Source organism: Suricata suricatta, chromosome 8 (assembly GCF_006229205.1).
Source record: "Suricata suricatta isolate VVHF042 chromosome 8, meerkat_22Aug2017_6uvM2_HiC, whole genome shotgun sequence".
Lineage (NCBI taxonomy): Eukaryota > Metazoa > Chordata > Mammalia > Carnivora > Herpestidae > Suricata > Suricata suricatta.
In genome coordinates this window covers 78,117,645-78,143,941 of record NC_043707.1, presented here as the reverse complement: position 1 = coordinate 78,143,941, position 26,297 = coordinate 78,117,645, and the positions used below count along the sequence as shown (strand labels likewise).

Here is a 26,297-nt window from a genome sequence, read left to right as displayed (position 1 = left end):
ATGAAACATCCCTCACAACCTTGTGACATGAGACCACTTAATCAGACTCCATGTTTGTGTGATACCATATATGGGAGACAAAGAAGTAAAAAATGTATGAAAAACTATACCACGTGACATTCAGGACTCAGTTCTTCAGGTATGAACCCAACTGAGTCGTACTGGCATGAATAAAGGTGGTTCCTGGAAAGAAAGCACGACTCCCTGCGTGAGAACCCTGCTACATTACTTGAGCTCATGTCCGGGATTCGGAGATGGTGTGTTTCCATCTCCTTTGCTGCCAGGGATATGGACCTCAGAGTGCCAGGAAAGGCAACCTTGCCTGGCGCCAGCAGACCACTTGATCTGCAGGAGAGCAGTCCCTCTGTGCACTGGGGCTAGGACCCTGTGTGTGCCAACGGAACTGGTGAGGCCCAGGAACCAGCTCAGGGGGCACCGCCCATCAGACTGGCAAGAACCCAGGTTCATTTTGGCAGGCCTGCCCCTGAGAGGCAGAAGGGGAGCCTGATCATCTCCCAGGGTTTCCCTAGTAGTTCCACAAGGGATGAGGAACAAAGTTACAACTCTGAGGAGCTGAGTATAGGGCAGTGGGGCGGAGTCACTGTGTGACTGTGTGTGGGGACTTCTCTCTCATTCATATCCTGGGTCAATGACTGATAATTAGAGCCAGCTGTCTCTGGTTAGTCTACCTCAGAACGGGGACTTTAAGGAATACTCCCAAGCAGCTGCTGAAACTCCCTTTGTTTTGGGGCAATTCCTTGTCTTCTCTGGACTGATATGGACTGCCTAATTCCACTAGTGGAAAACAAAATGAAACAAAACATATGAAACCTGGGGTCTGCTTCTCTCTCTAAGATGACAAGATGTAAAACTGGGAATTCTCTTTCTCTGCCTTCTGGCACCTCACCTCTTCTGCCTCCCCTTCTCTCCCTCCTGTTTCCGCACCACCTGGGGTGCGACCTGCATAACTGGCTCCTCAATGCCTCAGGAACCATCAGTTCCTCCCACCCTAGATGTTGTAGAGCGAAGACCACGCACCTCAGACATCCTCACCAATGTTCCAGGTAAAAATTAACCAGAGGGAACAAATTGTCTTAAGTGGACCCAAGTAAACTGTATTCAGTGTTTAAGCTGATTTAAGTTTGTTGGTTTGAGATAGACAATGTTTGTCAACATTAAATTAAAAAACACAAAAACTTTTATTCTACCTAGATTTGCCGGAGGTCAAATAAGCTCATGTTATCTCTGTTCCAATTTGTTAACAAAAGGATGACTTAAAGTAATAGTTAACTTTGTCTGTCTCATAGTTTCCATGCGTAATTCCAAGTCTTTGGTAACCTAAAATGGTAAAGTTTTCCCTTGCATGATACATTGGGATCTAAAGCACTAATTACTAGATGTAGGTTTGTGCTTTTGACTTGTTGCAGAAAAATTAAGGATATTTGGATCTGTTGGAAAACATGCTTTGTGCTTAATTGGTTCATAAGTTTGTCATCTAAGAAATTCTAATGTAACAGTTCACAATTGGTTACTACTTAGTTTTCACTGGAGACTGTTTCTAAGAGTTAAAATTCTGCTAAATTTAGTTAAGACTGATGAAAATAAGGAAAGCAATTCTGCATATAAAAAAGTAGATATATAAAAAGTATAAGGAATAAAAATACATTCTTTGTTAAAGGTAAAAAGAAAAAAAGAAAGGTAATTTTGTCCTAAATGAGACTGGTTGTTAGGGGGGGAAAGAGCTTAGGTCAAAATCTAAAAGTAAAGGAAAGCTGCAAAAGGTTTGTGAAGGGAAATCTTTAAAAATAAATTTTATATACGGTCAAGAGGCCTAAGGTTAAACCTTTAAATTACATGAAATTAGCCACTATCATACAGACACAAAATAAAACCCCAGTGGCCTTCCTGGAAAGGTAAGGCAGGCTCTTATTAAATATACAGCTATCTCCCCTAACACCCCTGAGGCTGAGACGATTCTAAAAGACAAATTTGTCACTCAATTGGCCCTGGATATTTGGAGAAAACTACAAAAACTGGCTGTTGGTCTGTGGGACCAACAGGGACCCTGGAGGAGCTCTTACAAGCTGCCAATTGACTATATTACAACCATGATCAAGAGGAAAATTAAAAAACAACATAACAACAATAACAAAAACAACAGAAAAGGAGGCTTAAAAAAATCTGAGGCCTTAGTTGTGGCCTTACATACTATGTCAGACCAGATTTCCCAAGGTCCTGGCACCAAATGCCATTTATATGGTCATTCAGAGCGCTAAAAATGATAATGTGCTCAGAGGGGACAACCAAAATGAAAACCCCATAGGCCATGTCCCTCGTGTGGAGACAATCCCTGGAGACCTGATTGCCCTTGGGGACCTCTATCTGTGAGGGCTAAGATGACCAGTGTCCTTGGAAGGGACTGACAGGGCCTGGGGCTCTTCATGTTGGCTCCCCTGAACCAACTGTCTATCAGAAACCCAGAGCCTCAGGTAACTCTAAGTATAGAAGGAAAACTGGTTAGTTCCCTTCTTGACACCAGAGCTCCCTTTTCTGTCCTCCTTTCCACTCCAGGTTAACTGTCCAAATCCAGCATGGCAATTGGAGGCATCTCTGGAAGACTTATAACTAAGTTATTCTTTCAGCCCCTTGGATACATATGGGAAAAACTAATTTTTTTTCTCATTCTTTCTTGGTAATACCAGAGAGCCTTATTCCCCTGTTAGGAAGGGACATTATAACTGAATTCGAGACTATAGTACTACTAACTCCAGAACAAATAAATAATTGTGTGAGTTTTGGGGAATTACTGGATATTGTAGGCTGTAGATGCCAGGGTTCAGAAAAATAGTTTGCCTGCTCTATCAGTTATTAAAGGAGACTCAAGCCCACCGACTCTCCCAAGAAAATAAACTGGGGTCTGACTCATAGACACTGTCTCTAGCCTTTGGAATGGTTACAATCAGAGGAGGGCAATTACTATTACCGAGCCCACAAAGCTAAATATCATTAAAACATGGCATCAGTCCTTTCATTTAGGGAGGGACAAAACTTATCAAATGGCCCAAAGGATGTTGACTGGCAACCACAGACTTGCTCTCCCAGGCAATCAGGGAACTGGAGGCTATCCAGGGAAGAGTGACAATTAGGTTTCACTCACATGCCAAGGTCAAAGGAATTCCAACATCTGTTGGTATGGGTTGATACTTTTCCTGAGTAAAGGCCTTCTCCTACAAGACAAAAAAGGCACAAAGAGCAATAGAAGATCTGCTTTATAAAATAATACCCAGGATTGGCTTACTTAAAAAATTGCAAATTAATAATGGCTTGATTCTTCCTCTAATAGAACTCCTGGCTCTTGGAAAAGTTTTATACCTCAAAATAAAGCAAACTGTCTGCTTATACTTTGCAAAACTCTAAATAACACCTCACAAGCATTAGGTGCTTTACAATTTTTTTTAAATTTAAGTTAGGGCCAAACTCTTGGAAATAGAGCCACCATTAATTACTTATTGCTCCTCCTCCTGAGTTATGAGAGATTCCTTAATATATATTGTTTCCCAAGTCAGGGTCTCTCCTAGATTGTTTGATAGGTTTGGAAACTGGGGACATTATCTTAAGATGCCATCTCTTTGGTCAGTATAATCTTCGTGTTTTTCTCTTTGTGTCTGCTAATGTTTATGCCACGTCATGCCTGCCAGACTTCCTGTAGTACCATACCATGGGCGCTGTACCCCTACACTGTCCCTTATCAACTCGAAGAAGCCAGAATGGTCATCGTCCCTGTTCCTTAATGGCAGTTAGGGCCCTATTCCACAGGGAGAAATAAATAGGGAAAGGGTTGTTAACATTAGGCAGAGAGAGATAAGGGACCTTCAGCGAGGGAGATTGCAGCTGCAAGTAGGAGGCTAACAGATGGGGTTCTCCCCTTATAAAATTCTTTATGGGCACCCTCCCCCCATTATCAAGGGCATAAGGGGGGGTATCTAAATGAGACATACAATCTAACCCTAAGACAACAGATGTGAGCCATTGGCTTTACCCTAACCACCTTACACTACTGGGTTAGGGAGCGATTACCTGTGAGTCTGACCACAGAAGCCCAACGTTTTAAACCAGAAGATGCAGTATAGATAAAGGAGTAGAGTGTCCAACCCCTAAAATCCCCCTGGAGAGGCCCATTCACTGTCATTTTGTCCACCCCTACTGCAGTAAAGGTAGCCAAAATGTGTCCCTGAATTCACCACAGCAGAGTGAAGCTGGCATCTTGAAACTGGGAGTGCATTCCTGATCCATCAATGTTGAGCAAGCTCACCACACGGAAGAAGCAATCCTCATCTCCAGAGGCTCTGGGAGACTGCAGCCCTGCTTTAGTCACTCTGGAAGCTGACTGATCTACACATGGCAGAAGCTTGAAGAATCGATGGTCTGGTGGAACAAAAGACTGTCTTTATTTTCTATATCTGTTTCCTGACTATGGTGCACTGTCACCCCTTGTTTCCCACTGTTATTGTGATTCTTGCTCTATTCTTCACCATAGGATTGGCAGAGGCCGCCCAGGCTGGCTAGGAATATGGTGAGAGGTTTCTGTTAGCGCTCACCTTCCTTTTGTGGTACCAACAGGGGGAAACAATGGCCATCAGAGACTAGAAAATTAGATCCACACAAACCTCATAGTAAAACAAAATTACCTGCCCTCCCCCCAGTGGGGTTTGGGTCTTCAAAAGTTCAATTATTGGAACAAAATGTCTTGCCTCATGGGAAAAGAGTTCACCATTATCTCTGTTAAAAATTTAATATGTCTAGGCCAAAGATTTTATAACTCAACTGCCAGAAAATGCAATGGTGGCGAACCCTAGATCACCTTGATCCAGATCCCTACACCTTGTCTACCCCCATCATCTCTAAGATGATGCTCTTTGATACAAAATAGAGAGGTCTGAGCATCAAGGGAGAAAATGTGGTAGGGTCCTCTCCGTAAGGAAAGAAAACAAAGACCTTCAGTGTGATCTGGTCATACGCATACATGACAACATCCCTTGCAACCTTGTAACATGAGACCACTGAATCAGACTACAAGTTTGTGTGTTACTATATATGGGAGACAAAGAAGTAAAACAGTATAGAAAACTATGCCAAGTGCGTTTGGGGCTCAGTTCTTCAAGTATGAACCCAACTGAGCGGTGCTGGCATGCATAATAAAGTTGCTTCCTGGAACGAAAAGGCTCAGTGTCACGACTCTCTGTGTGACAGTCCTGCTATAGGAGCACAGCTGGCCAATACCTTGAGTGAGAGACCCTGATCAGAAAATCCATTTGAACCAGGCTAGGTTTCCTGACCCAGGGCTACGGTGCCATAATGAATGTGAGTCGTTTTACAGACTCTAGGTTTGTGACTATTTGTTACAAATCAAGAAAAAATGAACTCTTCTTTCTATGACATTCAGTTTTGATCGTGCCATTCCTCTGCTTTGAGTATTCATATTGTCTTCATGATAAAATCCAACTTAAATAATGACTTTTAAAATCCTAATCAGCCCACTAACCCTTGCTGGGCTGCCCCCAAATGTACCACAATGACATACTGATTATTCTGAACTGAAGCTACTTGGGAAACAGCCAGTGTAAGGACACTGAGACCCTTCTCTGACCCCCGAAAGCTGAAAATAAACTCTCATATGAAAAAATATCCTCCCTGTACCAAGAAGCAAAAAGACATGGAGGACCATGGGGAGGGGAAGAGGGAAAGAGAGTTGGGGAGAGAGAGGGATACAAAACCTGAGAGACTAATGAATACTGAAAATGAACCGAGGGCTGAAGGGGAAGCGGGAGGAGGGAAAAGAGGTGGTGGTGATGGAGGAGGGCACTTGTGGGGAAGAGCACTGGGTGTTGTATGGAAACTAATTTGACAATAAACTATTTTTAAAAATAAAATAAAAAATTAAACACACACACACACACACACACACACACACAGAGGCATCCTTATCACCAAAGATAAGGACTTTACAGCCAAGAAAGCAGTGGAAATAAACCTTGGTGTGTGTATGTGTGTTTATCAATCTACAGCTACCTCAGCCCAAATTCCACTTTGAATTCCTAATTAAAGTTCCCAAACATCTGTTTTCTTTATAATATAAAATTCTCACTGACTGATTGTCTTTTTGTCTAAATTGTATAAAACCTGCCTGCTTTGTCATCCTTTGGGTCTCAATATTATGACTGGGCCTCCAGGCACACATAATAAAACTTCGTGTTTTCCTTCTGTTGATCTGTCTCAGGTCAGTCAAATTCCTAGAAAAACCTTGGAGGAAAGAAGGAAATTTCTTCGTGATCTACAACTTCGTGTCTTAGTCTAAACTTGGCTTTGCTAGCTTTTACTAGTGCCCGAGACTGGGTGAGTCCACAGTGCCCCCGGTCCCACGGGATCTTGATTTTACTCCTCTTGCAGCATTTGGAACACCTAATACACCTGTCTGTGCACACCGTATGATTTGGGGGAACTATTTTTGTCTTACTCAGCATTATCCTTCCCCAGGTCTAAGCCTTTGTTGAATGACTGAATGTGTAAATGGGAAAAGAGGCTATGCACTGCCTTAGAAGTGAATTCAGGAAGAGTCAGATTTTCATCTGCGTGTTCCAGTGCAGAAAGCCAGTTTTAAATCCCAGCCAGTGCTACCACTCTGTTAGACGAATTAATTTGTATACTTACGATTCATCTGCATACTTTGAGAAATAAAGGTACCAGGAGCGCTTACTGTATGAGATTGTTTTGAGAAGAAATTAGGAAATGCAAGAAGTTGCACAGTGCCAAGCACATAGTAAAATGTGCAGAAACGTTGGCTATGAATTTTATTGCAGTTTTTATTAATTGTCATTCCATGCGTGCCTACATGTGGGCTGCAGAAGGGACCAAAGATCTTTCTGATGGGTTTGGCAGAAATCTTAGTTTCTTTTTCCTTTTCTCTGTCTCTTCCTCTCTAACCAGGAAAAAGAAACCTAATGATGTCGGCATGCTGGTAGCTGATTGCTGCTGAGTTTCACTTTCCTGTCTTTCAAACACAGATGCCACAGATCTCAGCAGAACCTTCTGTCTCCAAACCGTGGCTGCTGGATCCATCACACTGCATTTAAGCTCCATCCAACTCTTAAAAGGAGGTAAGTGATTTTTTTTTTTTTTGCCATATAGTGCTTCCTCAGCTGTGTGTAAAGGAAATTGCCTGTTTTCCGTTCTTTGAAAGAGAATTTCAGTGTAAAATTGCTGTTAATTATCACACTTTTCTCTTTCATTTGTTGTGTTTTTTACATGAAAATTTTAAGTACAGAGAACACTAGAAAGTAAATGAATTCCAGTGTCATCTCACACAGTGCTATCAGATTTTTCAGATGACTTGCTTTATCTAATTAGAGGAGGTTTTTCCCCCTGAAAAAAAACAAAAGCATTACAGATAATGTTGACGTTCTCTGGAACTCTCCTATATACTCCTTTCTCTTCCCTTCTTCGCCAGAGGGAAATATTATCCAGACTCTGGTATAATTACTGTTGTGCTTGTTTTTATACTTTTGCCATATATACCTAAGTATCTCAACATGATCTCTAGTATTGCTTTGTGTTAACAGTTTATGGAAACGATATCACACTAAGTGTATCATTCTCAACTTGCTTAATCTTTTGAGCTTTATCAATGTTGATACAAATAGGTCTAGTTTAGTCACTTCATGCTCTTTAGTATTTCATTGTGTGAATATGCCAAAATTTGTACATCCGGTCTTCTAGTTCATCCTAAACAAAGCTGTCATGCTCTTCAAAATGATGTATGTCCATCAAAAACAATGTGACTATTACTGAATCTTCATATCTGGGTCAACTTGGTATTGCTGGATTCTTGTTTGATATAAAATGCTATCTCATTATTGTTTAATTTACAGCTCTCTGTTTCTAGAACAGTTGAACATTTTTTTCATATGTTTATAGTTCATTCAAGTTACATCATCTATAAATGTCTTTGTATACTTTGACTACTTTCCATTAAAGACTATTTTTCCATTAGATGTGGGGTACACATACACACACGCATGCGCACACACACATGCACTGGAATATGACTCAGCCATAAAAAGGATGAGTTAGGTCATTTGCAGTAGCAACTTGGTATTGCTGGACTCTTGTTTGATGTAAAATGCTATCTAGATAGATCTGGAGGGTATTATGGTACATGAAATAAGTCAGAAAAGTACCATCTGATTTCTCTTATGTGTGGAATCTAGAAAAACAAAACAAATAAAGAGTGTGGGTTTATTTCTGTGTTTTGCTTTTTCTCTTGGTATTCTCTCATGTTGTTTCATTTCCTCCTTTGTGTTTCTGATGAATGTGAGTCACTAAATATAAAAAACATTGTGGGGATAATTTGAAGCTAGAAAAATATTCTCTTCATCCAGCCAAGATTTATTTTTGCCTCTGCCTTACAACTAGAGGCACGGGCAATCTTCACGTATGTGAACCTACTCATAGACTGAAATTCCCAGGAGATGGAATTAAGTTTGTCCAGTTTTCGTCCACCCTTTATTCTTCTCTGTAGGTCTTCAGAATCCTTGCCCACAGCTTGGGAGGAAGGTTGCCAAGGCATCCTACTTCTTGGGCTATATTCCCCTAGCTCTGTGAGTCTAACAAAAGTTTTGCCTAACTTCTCAGCATCTCGGGCACCTCTTCTAAAGTCAACAGATGCTCCTCAGGGAAATGTGCTCCCAAATGCCAAGCTTCCCTCACTGTCTTCACTTCTCTTCCAAATCTTAGTCAAGGACATAGTCTTCACTCCTTTGTTATTTGCGTCAATGCACTTATATACACACACCCACACCCACCCACACCCACACACACATACACATCCACCCCCCCCCCCCACATATATATTACAGTTTATCCTGTTCTCATTTTTCTCATTGAAAGAATTGGCATGACGGCTCATGGTCTGTCCTGCCTCTGTGGGATCTCCATATCTGTTAAGTCCTCTCATATTTGTTTCTTTGTGAACTGTTTTGTGTATAGATTCCTCTTTTCTATCTCCTAATTCCATGTGTTGGCAAACCATGGCCTGTGTGCCACCCACCTGGTTTTGTAAAAAAAAAAAAAAAAAAAGCTTTATTGGAGCATAGTCATGCCCATTTGTTTACATATCATCTATGTTTTTGCATTATATTGACAACATTGAGTTAATTATGGCAGAGACTATATGTCCCACAAAGGCTAAAAATTTACTGTCTGTCATTAGGAAAAAGTTTGTAAACCCATGTTCTAATTTATTAATGTTTACTTTATTCTTTATATAGTTGTCCACTTGACTACTGGCTTAAAAAATTTAATGATATTTTTTATTTCTAAATTATCTGGGTTTTTTTCATATCTACCTACTAATGTTCTATCTCCATTTTTTTTTACTGTGTAATACAACAATGTGTTTTAATCGGGAGAGAAAAAATATAATGCACTGGAACTAAAAGAAGCAGAAATCTGTGCCTTAAACCACTATGATATGCTAACTAGCCTATTATTGTTTTTCTATCAGACACAGAACCATGGCAGTGACAACCAAATTGACGTGGAATGAGAAGAAAAGTCTACAAAAGCTGCTTGGGAACGTTTCCTTGAGGCTTCTTTCTACGTCTAGTGCCCACAGACATTTGTTTGATAAGTGCCAACTTCAGGGATCTACTGTAACAGTAGTTTACAATTTTTATAAGATTATTGGGGTCTTTATACCTGGGCATTATCCTGAAGCCAATGAGTTTAGAGAGCCAGTATCCTCCTTCTGTTTTGTGCTTGAAAGACATGACGCTATGAAAATTACAACGGCAGTTCTAGAGGCAGAAGTGAAAATTACTTCTGGGAAACTGACATTTTGTTCCTTTGATCAAACTATGTTCTGTATAGACCCAAGCAAAGCCGAACTTTCTATAGATAGTTCATTACAGTATAAATTAGGAGTATATGCCTCTTCTGACTTCAAATTTAATGAATGTGAAGTTTTTCGAGTTGAAGGTATGTTATATGAGATAATCCTACATTGTGGTTCTAGTCTTTCTTTATTTGTTGGTCATCATTGAGCTACAAGAACAAGGAAAAATGAGAGGAATAATCAGATTTCATGCTACCAGATTTCTCTTTCATAAACTTTAAAATGTAACCCGGGAAGCATAAAGGTTATGAGGTATCACCCGGAAGGTATAGGCAGCTTTGAGGACAGTAAGCTGAGAAGTGTAAGTGGACAGATGAAGATGGAGAGCAAGCGAGAGTGGGGGGTTATTCTGACACATGACACCTTTTGTGCCAGCTCTAGGACTTCTACGTATACATACCTGAGAGTTTCCAAAGTAAGGTAATTATCCTCGGTGGATGGGGGAATAATATTCCCTTCTCTTCTCATTAGGTTGCCAACCCCAACTCCTAATGGACAGCTCAGCCCTTGCTTCTATAAGCAGACTCGCTGCCCCATTTAAAAGGTTGACTTGGGTATATTTAGTCAGACAAGTTAGAAAATGTATTATGCTATGTTTATTCCTTACAGGAATTGAGGATGATACAACCTATGTGAGCAAGATAACAAGAGCCACAAAGTAAGTTAGGTTCTTGGACTATCTATTACTCACTTTATTTAGAACACTTCTATAAATGACATTGGAAATGAAATAGTCAAATAAAAATCATGTAACTTGGGTGATAAAAACGAATTACAATATTATTTAAGTAATATCTTTGAGGCAATTTACAGCAACAGCAAAAACAGAATCACTACCAACTGTGAACCTTTAAAAACCCACCTGACAACGATTTGACTTTATTTTTCACTTTGGACTGACTAGATTTAAAGTTTTCCAGACAGAATGGTCTAGATGACTATTTCAGATAATTCCTTTGAAGCCTTTCCTTAAAAATAAAGTGTTTTGGGGAATTTCAGTAAGTGTTAAAAACAAACCTCCTTTCCCCAATTTATAGATAAATACCTGTGTTGCATATGTTTTATTTCTCCTTAACATAATATTACTACTGAAATAGCACACATCTGCAGTGTTTTTGATATTTCTCTGACTTGTGTCATCAAGGCTAATAGTTTAACAGTGATTTTGTTGCTGGTGAATGTTTAGCTTTATTAAGATATAGATAAATGCATTTCTTCAAGCACAAAATGCATAACCATAGACCATTTCACATCAGATGAGAGACGTTAATGCCCAAATATTATGTAAGTAATCAAAACATACTTGTACAGGGAAGGAAATAAGGTCCAGGAGAATCACACTGTTCCTATGGGGGTTTGGCTGTTTCAAGTTCTGCATGTTATTTCACAGGCACAGGAATCAACTTCTAGCAGAGCTCAGAACCTTCAAGCCCAACGTAGACTTGATTTCAGAAATTTGTATTCTCTTGCTGGGGCCAGTTGGATCTGGAAAGTCCAGTTTTATCAATTCAGTGAAGTCTGTTTTCCAAGGCCGTCTGATTCGCCAAGCGATAGTGGGGTCTGATTACACCAGCATTACTGAACAGGTAAGTTACTTAAGGATTGCCTGAGGGTTTTGTTTTATCGATTACAACTATTAGATTTGTTCATTTCTTTGCCATTTTCTTTAGGAACGTTAACCTCCTTCTAACCTACAAGCAATTAAATGCTAAACCAAATGTAAAACAGGAGTAAAAGTTGAATCAGAATTGCCTCCATTTGAGTTGTGTTTTACTGAGAGGCTTTCCATGTTTATGCACACTTCTCAGTTTCTTCCTATAACTGAGAAGGATGCTTAAACTTATAGAATACAACACTAAAATTTTAAAAATTTTGTGTCAGTCTTTGTCCGTTATACTTGAAATGTGTTTTTTTTTCTGATGTCTCACATGGTTTTACCTGGATTGAAATTATTTTCTCTTTTTTTGTAATAAAATAATGAAAATTATGTATTACAATACTTTTCCATTTTACAAAACCATTTTATAAGAAATGATCATGAAAAGCAAGACAGCAATTCACTTTGGTGAGTCAACCTTCAAAGGGTAAATCTATCAATGCTCCTACAAATGAAATCCTATTTGTAAACAAATATAAGTACTAATAACATTTTTAAGACTGTTACTCCAAAGACCTACAAATTATTGTGGAAAAACTTTCTTCCATTCTGTGCTTCTCAATGTCATACAATCAAATGAAAAGATTAAAGGGAATTAATAGGACATTTCATAATCAAATTGTGTTTCTCTGTGATTGATTGCTACAACCTAATATTGTCATCTTCTGATTAAAAATATGCTGTACACTGTACAAAATTTTGTGTAAGACAGAGGCATCTCATTTAGTTTTGTGTCACATTTAATAACTGAAAGTGTTTTCTATGATTTTCAAGAAACACATTTTATTTCTTGATGTTGGCTAGATTCTGTTTGGTTTTATTTTGATAGATTAGTCTAGTCTCAGAAGCTAAGATAAGATACAGCAACAGCAGTTCAATCCATTAAGCATTGATGGAAATGTTTCTGTTTGTTAAATATTGTGTTGGCCATAAAGACCTAAATACTTGGTCTTTTTACTCAGGGATTTCAATGTAGGTAATAAGCAAATAAGTACTATTCACTGTGATAGGAGCTATAATAGAGGTACTCATCAGGACAGAGCTTCTCTCCTTAAGATGTAGATCCTAAAGTCCAGATGAAATGCAAATACTACTATATAAACTGAAGGGATATGGGAAATAATATTTATCAAGGAAACAATATATTTTTTAAATTATTTATTTATTATTTTGAGAGAGAGAGAGAGAGAGACAAGAGAAGAGAAGAGAAGAGAAGAGAAGAGAGAGAGAGAGAGAGAGAGAGAGAGAGAGAGATTCCAAGCAGGTTCTGTGCTGTCAGTGCGGAGCTTGAGGCAGGGTTCAATCTCACCAAACTTGAGATCATGACCTGGGTTGAAATCAAGAATCAGATGCTTTACTGACTGAGATGCACAGGTGCCCCAAGGAAGAAATATTTCATTTCTCAAAGACCCTTCTCTTTGAAGAATTAAGTGTGTGAAGGCAACAGATTAATGAAAACTATAAATGTGCCTATTGATTTTAAAATCATACAATGTAGTTTAAAAGTATGACTCTACTGCTTTGTGTTAATTCTTTACTGGAGGTACCAGTAAGTACCATTTACTTAGATCAAAATATCCAATGGTATTGCTCCTAGGCATTGGATTTATGGACCAATGGGAGTTTTTGACTCCATTACTGATTACAATAGGTCCTAGAGGGGTTCTCTACTTCCAGGTTTGGAATGGGAGAATTGGGATTCAAGTGTTGTTTGGTATCTGTAAGTAGCATTTTTCTTTGTAATTCTTCCTAATCTTCCATAGTTGTCTCTATTTGGAAGTATATTTGACCAATAAAGATATTTTAGAGTTCTGAGAAATACTCTTGGGATTGGATTGAGTGTGTTTATTTTGTAAAGATTCGTCAAAGCAGAGCTTCTCAAAGTGAGGTTTGTAGACCCCTGAGTGTCCCTGAGAGAGTTTTATGGGATCTGTAAGTTTAACATTATTCTTATAACAATGCTAAGATGGTTTTGCTTTTTTGTAGTGTATTGACACTTGAACTTATAATGTAAATGTAGTTTTATTTGTTGGCCGGCACCTTTGCATAAATCAAGCAATGGCACCAAACTCTATTAGTAATCATTGTGCTCCTTTCTACCACTCAGCATGCAGTAAAAAACAAACAAAATGCTGTCACTTAAGAATGTAATTGATGAATAAGTAACAACTGTGGATTTTATTTAAACTGAATTTTTGAGAACACATTTTAATATTTTGTGTGATGAAATGGGAATATAGATAAAGGGTTTCTAAGGCATCCCAAAATGTGGTGGTTCTTGAGCAAAAACCTGATGTGATTGAGTTCTGAGCTGAACTTTTCTCATGTAACATCACTTTTAATTAAGAAGACAACTGGCAGACTTGCTTATTTACACTTCGCTAGTCAGTGGAAATTCATGGAAAATGCACTAAGTGAGCATATCAGTCATTGCAAGAAAAACAACCAGCTAACAATGTTTGTTGCCAGTGGTAACATTTGAGTTTTAAAGAAAAAAATTACAACTTTGGGAAGCTTGTATCTACCACTTTTAGCTTCATAACTTCCCAAGACTTAAAGACTTATCTGATAAGATTAGCGGTGGTAGTAACAAACATGATGTTTTAATATTGTTGGCTGAAATGTGCCAATATCTGGAAGATCTAGCTAAGCCAGTGAACCAATATTTTCAAATGAACAAATGCACCAAGTTACTAAGTTATGCATGGATACAAAATATATTCAAAGTGTAAGATAGATCAATGAATTTAATGTAACTGAGTATGAAAATATCACAGATTCCACCTTGCAGTTAACCTTTGAAAAATTATCACTTGTTAAGTTTTGATACATTATTAATGAGGAATATCCACAATTTTCTGAAAGCTGTTAAATGCTCTTTTTCCTTTACATATATACGTGAGACTGGATTTTCTTCATATACTTCAACCAAAATGATATATCACAACAGACTGAATTCAGAAGCAGATATGAGAATCCTGCTATTTTCTATTAATCCAGATACTAAGGAGCATTGTAAAAAGTAAATTGATCCTGCTGTTTTAAATGTTTTTGGAAAGTAATTTTTTTTTGTAAAAATGTTACTTGGGTTAACATGCAATAAATTCATAATTGTATTTTAAAATGATTTAAGAAATATTTAAAATTATTTCAGTTTCAGTTTTTATATGTTAAATATTAGTAGCTATAATCTACATAAATAAAATTATCTCTGAGATTCTCAATAATTGAAACATTTTTTAAATGTTTTATTTATTTGTGTGTGTGTGTGAGAGAGAGAGAGAGAGAGAGAGAGAGAGAGAGACAGCATAAGCAGGGGAGGGTCAGAGAGAAAGGGAGACACAGAATCTGAAGAGAGGCTCCAGGCTCTGAGCTAGCTGTCAGCACAGAGCCCAACATGGGACTCGAACTCATGAACCGTGAGGTCATGACCTGAGCTAAAGTCAGATGCTCAACCGACTAAGCCACGCAGGAGCCCCAAGATTCTCAATAATTTTTTAAGATCAGGATCAGGTGATACCGAGACCAAAATGTTTGAGGATCACAGTTTTATTTATTTATTTTTTTTAGAGCTGTAATAAACAAATTTCTTTTATAAACAAAATTTTAACTGAAAAGCCACAGTAGATGGAAAAAAAGAAGAAAGGATATTACCTGGTAAAATCCAGTGACATCTACAATAGTTTTACAGCACATTTAAGGATTCTAGAGTTTTATATCTTCACCTGCCTTCCATTTCTTACTTGTTCCTTAAAATATTGCCAATTATGAATACAGGTCCAACCTCAAACTTAGTCTTGATTATGAGTGCCAGAAAAATCAAAACACTCCAAATTTCTACCTTAATATAGCTTCAATTTAAAAAATGGTTTTGTTTAAAACACAATGCCCATCTAAATGGAAAAAAAAGAAAACCAAGCAGCAATACTTAATTATACATAATATTCATTATATGGGAAGTGTTTTCTAGGATGATATCTAGAATGCACTTACTCTGTCTCTTCAATAATTAAATTGACTTAGATTGACACTACCAAAAGTAAGATTACTGTATAAGGGGCACACACTTACCATATTGCTAGCCTTAGGAGCAGTAAAACAAAAGAAAATGTATGAAATAGCACATGCACATCTTACAGAACTTCCACTGAACTGTCAATGGCTTCTATACAATGTGCCTCTTCTCCATAATTGTGAGGATCACAGTTTTAAAATATTAATCATCCTATGTTCATCCTATTGTCATGTCTTGAATGCTAGTTGAAGAATGAATTTTTACATTTAATATACTTTGTTTTATAGTATAGGATATATTCTGTGAAAGATGGGAACAATGGCAAATCTCTGGCATTTAGGTTTTGTGACTCCATGGGGCTACATGAGAAAGAGGGAGTAGGATTGTGTGTGGATGACATACCCCACATCTTAAAAGGCTGCGTCCCAGACAGATATGAGGTAAGAATTCTCGAATCTCGAAAACCTTTTAAATCATTTCCATCAATGCTCTTTGTTAATTTTTTTTTTACCCCCATAAGGCAATTTCTACTGTTGCGAACACTTCTCTTCTTTAAATGAATAACTATTCATATAAATAAAGTAGAGGAACTTATTTTCTGTGGCATTAAGAAATATAGGCTGGGGTGCCTGGCTGGTTCAGTTGGTAGAACTTAAGATTCTTGAACTCAGGGTTCTGAGTGTGAGCCCCACGCTGGGCATGGAGATTACTTAAAACAAATATAAGGTAATCTCAGAAAAACAAAAAGAAACAAATAAAGAAATATAGCTAACAGCAGTATTTTACTGATACAGAATCCAGAAAAAGTTCAGATGATTGTTCTTATATCACTCTTTACAATAATGTAAAATAAATAGAAAAGTAGTAGTTTAACCTCATGCACTTTTTTGATCACTTAGACAAAATATTGTAACAATTAACCAATTTTTGTCTAAGTGTGATAAGTATTTATGTTTCACCCGTAAATGCTACCGAAGTGCCTATATCCAAAAGTTGGCTTTGCCACTAATTAGATGTGTACCCATAAAGAAGTTACATATTTGTCTCTGAAAGTCTTACCTTTTTATGTGTAAAATGTAGGTATTAATAATGCCCATTTCGTAGAGTGCCTGAGGAGGTAAATGAGAGGATGTATCTTAAATTCTCAAAAAGTCAACCATTATTATCACCTTTCTTTTAGGCATTTGGTATGATACAATCAGCCTCAATTTCTAAACAGTGACTTTTGTCACCTCTCAGTTGTGCTTGGTTGAGAACCTTAACTGTGTACTTATATATTAAAAAAAACATTATTAAAAACCTAATTTGTGCCAGATACTATGTTGGTTGAAATACATAGTTGAGGGCACCTGAGTGGCTCAGTTGTTTAAACCTCTGACTTCGGCTTAGGTCAGATCTCAGGTTCGTGGGTTCGAGCCCCGCGTCAGGCTCTGTGCTGACAGCTAGCTCAGAGTCTGGAGCCTGCTTCCGGTTCTGTGTCTCCTTCTTTCTCTGCCCCTCCCCCTCTCATGCTCTGTCTCTCTCTGTATCAAAAATAAATAAAACATTAAAAAAAAAAGAAATACATAGTTGACTAAGGACATAATTCTTACCCTCACAATTTAAGGAGACATGAGACATAAGGAGGTGGAACAGAGCAGAGAGATAGGAGAACCCCCAAACCTACTACCTCCTTCCTTTTTCACAACAGAGGCAATCAGCTCAGTTCAGCATCGAAACATATAGTTAAAAAATAATGAACCTAGCCCTGTATTGTATTTTTAAATCTGCTTTTTAAAAAAATGTTTTTTATTTATTTTTGAGAGACAGAGAGAGACAGTACGAACAGGAGAGGGTCAGAGAGAGGGAGAGACACAGAATCTGAAGCAGGCTTCTGGTTCTGAGGTGTCAGCACAGAACCCAACACAGGGCTCAAACCCACGAACTGTGAGATCATGACCTGAGCCAAAGTCAGATGCTTAACCGACTCAGCCACCCAGGCGCCCCTAAATCCATTTTCTTAATCTTAGAGAGATTATTGTTTTGTGGCATGAAGATGTTAACTTGGAATTTGGGATTTTTCTTCTGTTTCACTTTAGTTTCTTTTTCTTCTATAAAATTAAAGAAGTTATAGTATTTCATTTTTTATTTTTTAATTTATTTTTTTAGTAATCTGTACACCTCACATGGGGCTCAAACTCACACCCTTGAGGTTGAGTTGCATGCTCTTTGGACTGAGCCAACCAAGTGCTCCTATAGCATTTTATTTTATTTATTTTATTTTATTTTATATTTTATTTTATTATCTATTTTAAATGTTTATTTATTTTTGAGAGAGAGTGTGTGAGTAGTGGAGGGGCAGAGAGTGGGAGACAGAGGACTGAAGTGGGTTCAGTGCTGAAAGCAGAACCCCATATGGGGGTTGAACTGACTAACTCACAAGATCATGACCTGAGCTGAAGTCTGAGGCTTAATGGACTGAGCCATCCAGGTGCCCCCTATAGCATTTTATTTTAAATGGCATTTTTCCCTCTCCTTTTTTCTCCTCTGTCCATCAGTCCATTTAAGTATGCAAAATGCAAAAGTCTTAAATAATGTGTAATCAATGTCAATGTTCATTTTTTTTTCCAGAGACTGGGATTTGAAATTAGCTTTTTTAAAAAAATATATTTATTTATTTTGAGAGAGAGCATGTGTGCAAGGGTGCATGTGCACACAGGAGTGGGGAAGGGGCAGAGAGAGAGAGAGAGAGAGAGACAGAGAGACAGAAGAGAATCCCATGTATGCTCTGTGCTGTCATTGTGGAGCTGACTATGGGGCTCGATCTAACGAACCATGAGATTATGCCCTGAGCTGAAATCAAGAGTGGAATGCTCAACCAACTGAGCCACCCAGGAGCCTCTGAAGTTAACTTTTTAAATAAACATTATTTGTATTTTTCTGAAATAGTTCTATTATGGATAATGTAAAGTATGGATAATTATAATTTTTGCCAAAGCAATGAAGTGGTTTTTCTATAAGAAAGATATAATAACATTACACTCCAAGCAGAGAGGAAGGATGGGCACAGGACTACTAATTAACCTGGGGAAAGAGTGACAAGCGGGGAAGTTTTGGCTTGGAGGTTAGTGGTAGTTGCATTTCAAGCATGAAATATGTTTTAACGAATTCAGCAAAGACTCTCTAAATGTTACCTTATGTTTCTGTAACAGTTTAACCCCCATAAACCAATTAGACCCGACCATCCTACCTTCATCGCCTCTCCATCACTGAAGGACAGGATTCACTGTGTGGCTTATGTCTTAGATATCAACTCTATTGATGATCTCTCCTCTAAGATGGTGGCAAAGTTCAAACAAGTTCAAAAAGAGGTCTTAAAGTGTGGTGAGTCTCGTTGTCCTTATTAAAAAACAAACCCTTTATTTTGAGGGACACTTGGGAGGCTCAGTCAGTTAAGTGTTCGACTTCGGCTCAGGTCATGATCTCGCAGTTAGAGTGTTCGAGCTCCAAGTTGGGCTCTGTGCTGACAGCTCAGAGCCTGGAGCTTGCTTCAGATTGCTGTGTCTCCCTCTCTCTCTGCCCCTCCTCCTACTTGTGCTCTGCCTCTCTCTGCCTTTCAAAAATAAATAAGAACATTTTAAAAATTTTTAAAAATTTATTTTAAAATAATTACGGATTCACCGAAAGTTGCAAAGAGAGTACAGAGAGGTCCTATGGACCTTTTACTGAATTTCTGAGTCCTAGGCTTGTTACTAGCAATAGCAGACAGAGATCATTTACATATTTTTTGTCACGTGTGATTTTCCAGTGGCTAGATAGGCAAGTCCCCTCCTCACATTATGTGACCTGACCAGGAAAATCAAAACCAGGAAACTGCCACTGTTATGTGTGTGTGTGTAGCTCTGTGCTATTTTATCACATGTGTAAATTTAAAAGTAGTTATGTGGGTTGCCCTCATTTATGGTGTGGGTGCTTTTCAGTCTGTTGCTTTCTCACTGAATGTCAGGGCGATTGGGTTTGTATGGGTGCCCTTAAGATTGGATCTGTGTTCTTTATAGTTCTGTGATTCTCGTGGTCTTAATCCCCGTTGGTTTTCAAGACCAGACATTTTGTCTTTCTGGTGTCAGCCTCCAGCTTTGGGTGCCTGATGTGGGGCACAATCCCTTCATTCCTTGAGAAAGAGTTTGTATTTTTTGGATCCCACCCTATTGTGGGGTCACTGCATCTGGAGTGGGATCCTGGGCAGTGTCTCTGCCCTTTGTTTAGTATACCAATAGAGAGATCATTTAAGATAGGTTTCTGAAAAAAGCATGCAGTTTTATTTACAGAAGATTGTTTTAGTGACAAAGTAAATCTAGGTTTTTTTAATAGTCATAATTTTCATCTTGAGAAAGTTAACTTAAGCGCACTGAATTTTAGTCTCCTGTAGAATGGAAATAAGTTCTGAATCTAGACCTTAGATGTACTCAGTGTAAGTATGTAAGCATATACAGATCGGCTTCAGTTTACAATGGGTTTATGTCCCAATACTCATTGTAACTTGAAAATGCACTTAATACACCTAACCTACCAAACATCGTAGCTTAGCCTAGCCTGCCTTAAACATGCTGGGAACACTTACATTGCCCTGCGGCTGGGAAAAATCATTTAACACAAAGTCTATTTTATAATACAGTGTTGAATATCTCATATAATTTATTGAAGGCTGTGGGAAAAATGAGAAACAGATGGTTCATGGGTGTAAGTATGTAAGTTGTTTACCCTGTGTTCACGTGGCTGACTGTCACTCACCACCTCTGCCTAGCACCCCAAGAGGTACTATACTGCATATTGCTAGCCACAGAAAAGATCAAAATTCAAAATTTGAAGTGTGGTTTCTACCCAAATTATAACGCTTTGCACTGTCATAAAGTCAAAAAATCTTAAGCCTAAGCCATTAGAAGTCAGGGACTGTCTGCATAAGCATTTAACAGCTCTAAAATCACGGTGGATTTCAGATAAGATTGAATTACAGAAGTGCTAAGGTTTGAAATGATTTTTTTTCAAGGACATGCTGGGTGGAAATGCTTTATGCATCTAACTGGGCTAACTTAGAGCCTCGAAGAAGATATTGCATTAATTTTGAAAGAGAAGAATTGCATTTTACCAGAAGTTGAAAAGAAATTAATATGTGTCAATTGAGAACTGCCAGCAACACAAGCCAGGTTTTAATTGGCCAACTTTGCTAGTAATTCCTCTGGGACTTGAATGAAAGGAGATGGCAAAAGCATTCATTCTGTAATAGGAATCACAAACCTAAGACTCATGTAAGGGGACAATACTAAAAGCTCTTGTAAAGAAGTCTCGGGAGCGTCCTTGAATGGCATTTGGAAATTTTAGTTTTATAATATTTTTTCCTGGGGAAGCGAGTGTTTACTAAAGAGACCTTTGATTCAGTTAGCAGCTGATTGGGAGAGGGCAAGAAGTCCTTGGTAGAATTGTGAAATCAGTGTGCTTTGTTTTTACAAATTCTCTCACACAACCTTCTTCACTTTCTGGGGTCCTTTTTACTCTTCAATATCCAGCAACCCCCGCCCCCCGCCCCTGCAACACCTGATCACTTTAAAACACACTATTTGGAATAGTAGGTGATTGCAATGTAGTGTGAATTCAGTTGCATTTAGCAATGATATCTCATGTTGGAAGAAAAGATTTTATCTCCTCTTAGAAGAACGTCAGGTTCCTTACTGCCATTTGCTGGGGATATTTCATTCTATAAATCTTGACCCCACAGAGATCTGCTTTCACACATACTGAATTGCCTTGTTGACAGGTAGATGTTTATGATACAAAATAACTGATTTTTGTCTTTGATATAGGTATAGCACAAGTGGTATTGCTTACTAAAATGAATAATTGCAGTAAAACTCTTCAAGACAACTTTTTAAACATGGATAAATCCATGACTTCCCAAAGCCAGGTAAATAGCATATTTCTAACCAGGCATTATTGTAATAGTATCATATTGAATGTGTGTGTGTGTGTGTTTGTGTGTGGGTGTGTCTACACTATGAATGCACAGGTAAATGAAAAAGTGGATCAATTGCCTGGTTAATTCAAGTTTATGTCCTACTTTAAAACAATAATTATCTGCGTTATAATTATATTCAGAAGAGAACTTACCAAGCTATTGATTTTTCAGTTTCTTTCTTGAATTATATTTGAGTTTAGACTATTTTCAGATATGTTATGCTCATTAATTTTTCCACAGATAATAGAAGTCAGCAAAATGCTAGATATTCCTACCTATAATATCTTTATGGTTGAAAATTATGCATCAGAGTTGGAGCTGGACCCTTTAAAGGACACTCTGATCCTCTTTGTGCTGAGGCAGATGTTACGGGTAGCGGATGACATTTTAGAGGATTTGTCTCTTGAGGAAACAGGTAATCTGGCTCCCTTTCCACTCCTGTTATAAAGCATGGATACTTTTTGAAAATCCCAGAGTTCTACCTTAAAGGATGGCTGATGCCCCCTCTGCTTGTTCTAGACCTGACAACCATGTTAGGATATGTGCTTTGTTTCTATTCTTTTTTTCTTTTGTTTTCAGGTAAAATTGTAGGAGCATTCAGCTCTACACGTGACATCAATTGCCTTGATTCTGATACTTGGCCCAAACCTGGATTGGCATGCCCCGATTAGAGTTAATCTCTGCTGACAGCCTCCTTGTGACTTCTGCTTTCATTCATGTTTTGCCTTCAGTCCCTGATAACTGATAGTTTCTTCTAGGATCAGTTGTACCTCAAGCTGAAAGGCCAACCCTGAGCAATGGTGGGCCAAGATATGCCCTATGCAGACCACCCTTTGTATTTCTGCACCATTTATGGTTTTAATTTCTGTGACACCTTTCTAAGCTTCCCCAGCAAAATTAACTATCTCCTTATGTATTTGTCTATGCTCTTTATTTAAAACTCTATGTGAGTACTAATACATTGAATAATAATTTAAATATGATTACATGGATATCTAATTCCCTAAATAGATTGTGAGTTCTTCAGGATGTAGGGTTTGGATTTTACACACCTCTGTATTCACAGAGCTTGGCACGGTGCCTGACAGGGAGCAGGCATGCTTGCCAAGATGCATCCCTCCCAACTTCCCCAGAGTGATAACATGTACTTAAAATTTTTCTCCCTACAGAGAAGAAGACTGGAGGAGACTGAACTGCTGGAGACAAGAAATGAACATAAAGGAGGGAGAATGTTTCACTTATCTCTGGATGAAGATATGAATTTAAGCGAATTAAAAGAAGCAGATATTTCACAAGGACCTACATGTTATTTCTGTGAAAAAAAAAAAACAAAAAAGAAAAAACAAAATGTCTTCCTTTAATGACCTCATGCCTGATTTTCATTAATTGAATTCCAAACCATCCTAGCTATGTCTCCCAAGTAGAGTGATCAAATGATGTTACTTACTAGTGCAAGGCCGTAAGAAGGTGCTCCCAAACGATTCTAAATTCCTCTGGGTAGTGGGATGAGGTGGCCGAGTGGTTAAGGCGATGGACTGCTAAATTCCTCTGGGGGACATAGAAGGTAGGACTAGTAATAAACAAAAAAGGAATTTCAGAAGATACACCCATAAATTTCTCCAAATTTCTTAGTATTTTTCAAATGAATATACTTTGGTTCAATAGTTACCTATATTAAAATAGTTGAATATAATTTTAGTCAGAATTAGTGTCTTTGGAAAGTCCTGTTCAGGAGTCTGATTCAGTGCAAGAGATGGATGGGGTCTTTAAAAGATATGGAGGAATAGAATGGTCACAGATATTGAGGAACAGAGTCAGAAGTAGATGCAGGGGAACAGAAGTAGAGTTCCAGCCAGGATGGTTATGAAATGGGAGCAAGAGTTGAAAAAGTCATGTGTTTGTTTCCATGTGATCCAGGATAAAAACAAGCCACAGCCATTATTGGGTAGAAGATTGAAGGTGATTGAAGACCCATCATTATCTTTACTGATAATAGGGCTGTAACTCATCAATTTTCAGATGGAGTCAGCAAAAATCCGATAAGAGCAAGGTTTTGCTACATGCAAAATTATATTCAAAGTGGAACTCCTTTACTCTGTTTGAAGGGGTAGTGAGGAACACCTCATGAAGGAGATGGAGACCCTGAAAGGAAGAAGAGTAATGGAGAGATCAAGAGAGATAAACAATCAGAGACTTAAAAGTGCAGTATATTAAACTTGAAAATTGCTAGGAGAGTAGATCTTAAATATTCTCACCACATGTACAAAAAAGGTAACTATTTGAGGTAATGGATGTTTTAACTAACCTTACTGTGGTAACCAAGTGCAATAGATATATGTATCAAATCATCACACTGAACACCTTAAACTTACACAATGTTATATATTAATTAGATCTTTTTTTTTTCCTGGGGAGTTTAATTCATTTATTTGGTAGTAAAGTCCACTGATTTTTGAGTAACACATGAAGTCTGAAACAATCAACTTTATTGAGTCTTTCTTTATTTCTTTATATTTTTTTAATTTAAAAATGTTAATTGTAGTTAACTTTTTTTGTAGTTTCAAGTTTTTGTTTATTTCCAGTTATTTAACATATAGTATACTGTTAATTTCAGGAGTAGAATTTAGTGATGCATCACTTCCATACATCATCCAGTGCTCATCACAAATACCCTCCTTAATCCCCTTCACCCACTTAACCCATTCCCCCACCTCCTCTCCAGCAACCCTGTTTGTTATCTATACATAAGAGTATGTTTATACAGTTATATCTCAATAAAGCTGGAAAAAAATTAAAGGGACTGTTTCTGACAGAAGTTTGTAGCATTGTACAAATTCACCCAGCATCCACCTTGATAAAACACCAAGAGTTGTTATGGTAGGTGATGTGTAAGCCTGTGTCTCTTTTAAAGCTGATTTTAAAGATTATCATGTTTCTTCTTCATAAAAAAGACAGGTCCAGGGGTGCCTGGGTGGCTCAATCAGCTAAGCATCTGATTTCGCTTCAGGTCATGATCTCACCATTCATGAATTCAAGTCCTGCTTACGGCTCTGAGCTGTCGGATTCTGTGTGTCCCTCTCTCTCAGCCCCTTTCCTGCTCATACTCTTCTCTCTTTCTCTCAAAAGTAAAGAAACATTAAAAAATTTTAAAGGCAATCCATATCTAATATGGTGAAATTGAGAGACTCAACTAAGCCCCAGATGCTTCAGAGACCAGCTGACGAGTAATCATCTTGACATGACAAAACTCAATTTAATGCTAAAGTTGCTACTTGATAGCAAGGCTGGTTGAAGTCTTCATGATGTTCCTAAAAGCTGTGGGAATTAAGTTCCCAAATCCCATCCCAAAGATGATGAATCTCTGGGCCAATATATGGAGGGCAGTAGATTTAAGTAGATCTGATATTTGCCACCGATTTAAAGAAGATGTAAACTTGCATACTAATTGCCAATCTTTGCAAATCTTTTTTCTGATGTTGGAGAGAATGCAGACCATAGGGGTCAGCCACACAATAGAATTAGAATAGAATCAGAATCTAGATATGAACCATAATATCTAGCTGCATGCCCCCTCACATCCTTTCCCCACACAGCCCACATAATGGATTTGATCTGTTCCAGACTCCAGGGAAAGATAATGTAAGCAAAACTGCAGGTAGAGATTGTAGGAATGGGAGTACAGATGGGGAAGAAGGAGAACAAGCTACGTTTAACAATGTCGTAAATATAATTTTTATTTATTTATTTTGAGAGAGAGAGAGAATGTGTGCTTGGGCATGAGCACGTGCATGTGAAAGCAGAAGAGGGGCGGAGGGAGAGGGGGAGAGAGAACCTCTCAGGCTCAGCACGGAGGCTGACATGGGGCTTGAGCTCACAACCATGAGATCATGATCTGAGCCAAAATCAAGAGTGGGGTGTTTAATCAACTAAGCCACCCAGTCATCATTTTTTTTAACTTTTAAAGTTTTTAAAACAATGGATTTCTTTTGCACATTTTATGATAATGTCTATCTGGCAGTAATTAAAAAAATGCAGGGGCCCCTGGGTGGCTTAGTTGGTTAAGTGTCTGACTTCGGCTCAGGTCATGATCTCCTGGTGTGTGGGTTCGAGCCCCCTGTGCTGACAGCTCAGAGCCTGGAGACTGCTTCAGAGTCTGTATCTCCTCCTCTCTCTGCCCCTCCCCTGCTCACTCTCTGTCTCTGTCTCAAAAAAAATTAAAAAAAAATTTAAATGCAAGGAAAATATTTAAGCCTTTGAACTTGTTTGTCTTCCATTTTGCTGTTGTGGAAGTATTTCACATGTGAATAGATTACTATAATTTAAATAAGCATACTAAGACAAATACATGTGTCATATTCAAAGTGTATGAGACTGCGGTGCCAGGTAGATAATCAGTCAGTGTTTCTGTTCTCAATGTTAGATACATAGAAAGGGGATTGTCAAATCTTCATGACTCACATTGTCCTCCTGAGAAGACTGTTTGAACCAAAGAGTCAGTGTTTCTGTTCTCAAGAAAGGGGATTGTCAAATCTTCATGACTCACATTGTCCTCCTGAGAAGACTGTTTGAACCAAAGAGTGGCAGGGGGAGGGAATAAAATGTGAAACAATGTTTAAATTTTTTTTTTAACTTCCATAGTAGACTCCTGAGAGTCCAGATCATGAAAGAATCTGAATGTAGAATTTAT

At 38.1% G+C, this 26,297-nt stretch overlaps 1 protein-coding gene and 1 long non-coding RNA gene across 3 annotated transcripts in view; one reads left to right on the top strand and one right to left on the bottom strand.

Annotated features, from left to right (window-relative positions):
* The first annotated feature begins 6,991 nt into the window (after nt 1-6,991).
* IFI44L (interferon induced protein 44 like) lies at nt 6,992-22,979 on the top strand. 2 transcript variants are annotated; one of them, XM_029946393.1, is made up of 10 exons: nt 6,992-7,154; nt 9,560-10,032; nt 10,559-10,607; nt 11,340-11,535; nt 14,510-14,628; nt 15,962-16,061; nt 18,813-18,984; nt 21,459-21,559; nt 21,851-22,025; nt 22,780-22,979. In XM_029946393.1, the coding sequence occupies exons 2-10, from the start codon at nt 9,570-9,572 to the stop codon at nt 22,800-22,802; spliced, it is 1,398 nt and encodes a 465-aa protein (XP_029802253.1). In that variant the 5' UTR covers nt 6,992-7,154; nt 9,560-9,569; the 3' UTR covers nt 22,803-22,979. The 2 variants fall into 2 exon arrangements, with proteins under 2 accessions (XP_029802253.1, XP_029802254.1); XM_029946394.1 differs by lacking the exon at nt 14,510-14,628 and having other exon boundaries at nt 6,994-7,154; nt 15,909-16,061.
* Nucleotides 16,633-26,297, bottom strand: part of LOC115298052 — a 34,149-nt gene continuing 24,484 nt past the window's right edge. Inside the window, exons 2-3 of the long non-coding RNA XR_003911580.1 lie at nt 23,058-23,180; nt 16,633-16,730 (exon numbers count right to left, since the gene is read on the bottom strand). This is a non-coding gene — a long non-coding RNA (uncharacterized LOC115298052). The remainder of the gene's footprint in view (nt 16,731-23,057; nt 23,181-26,297) is intronic.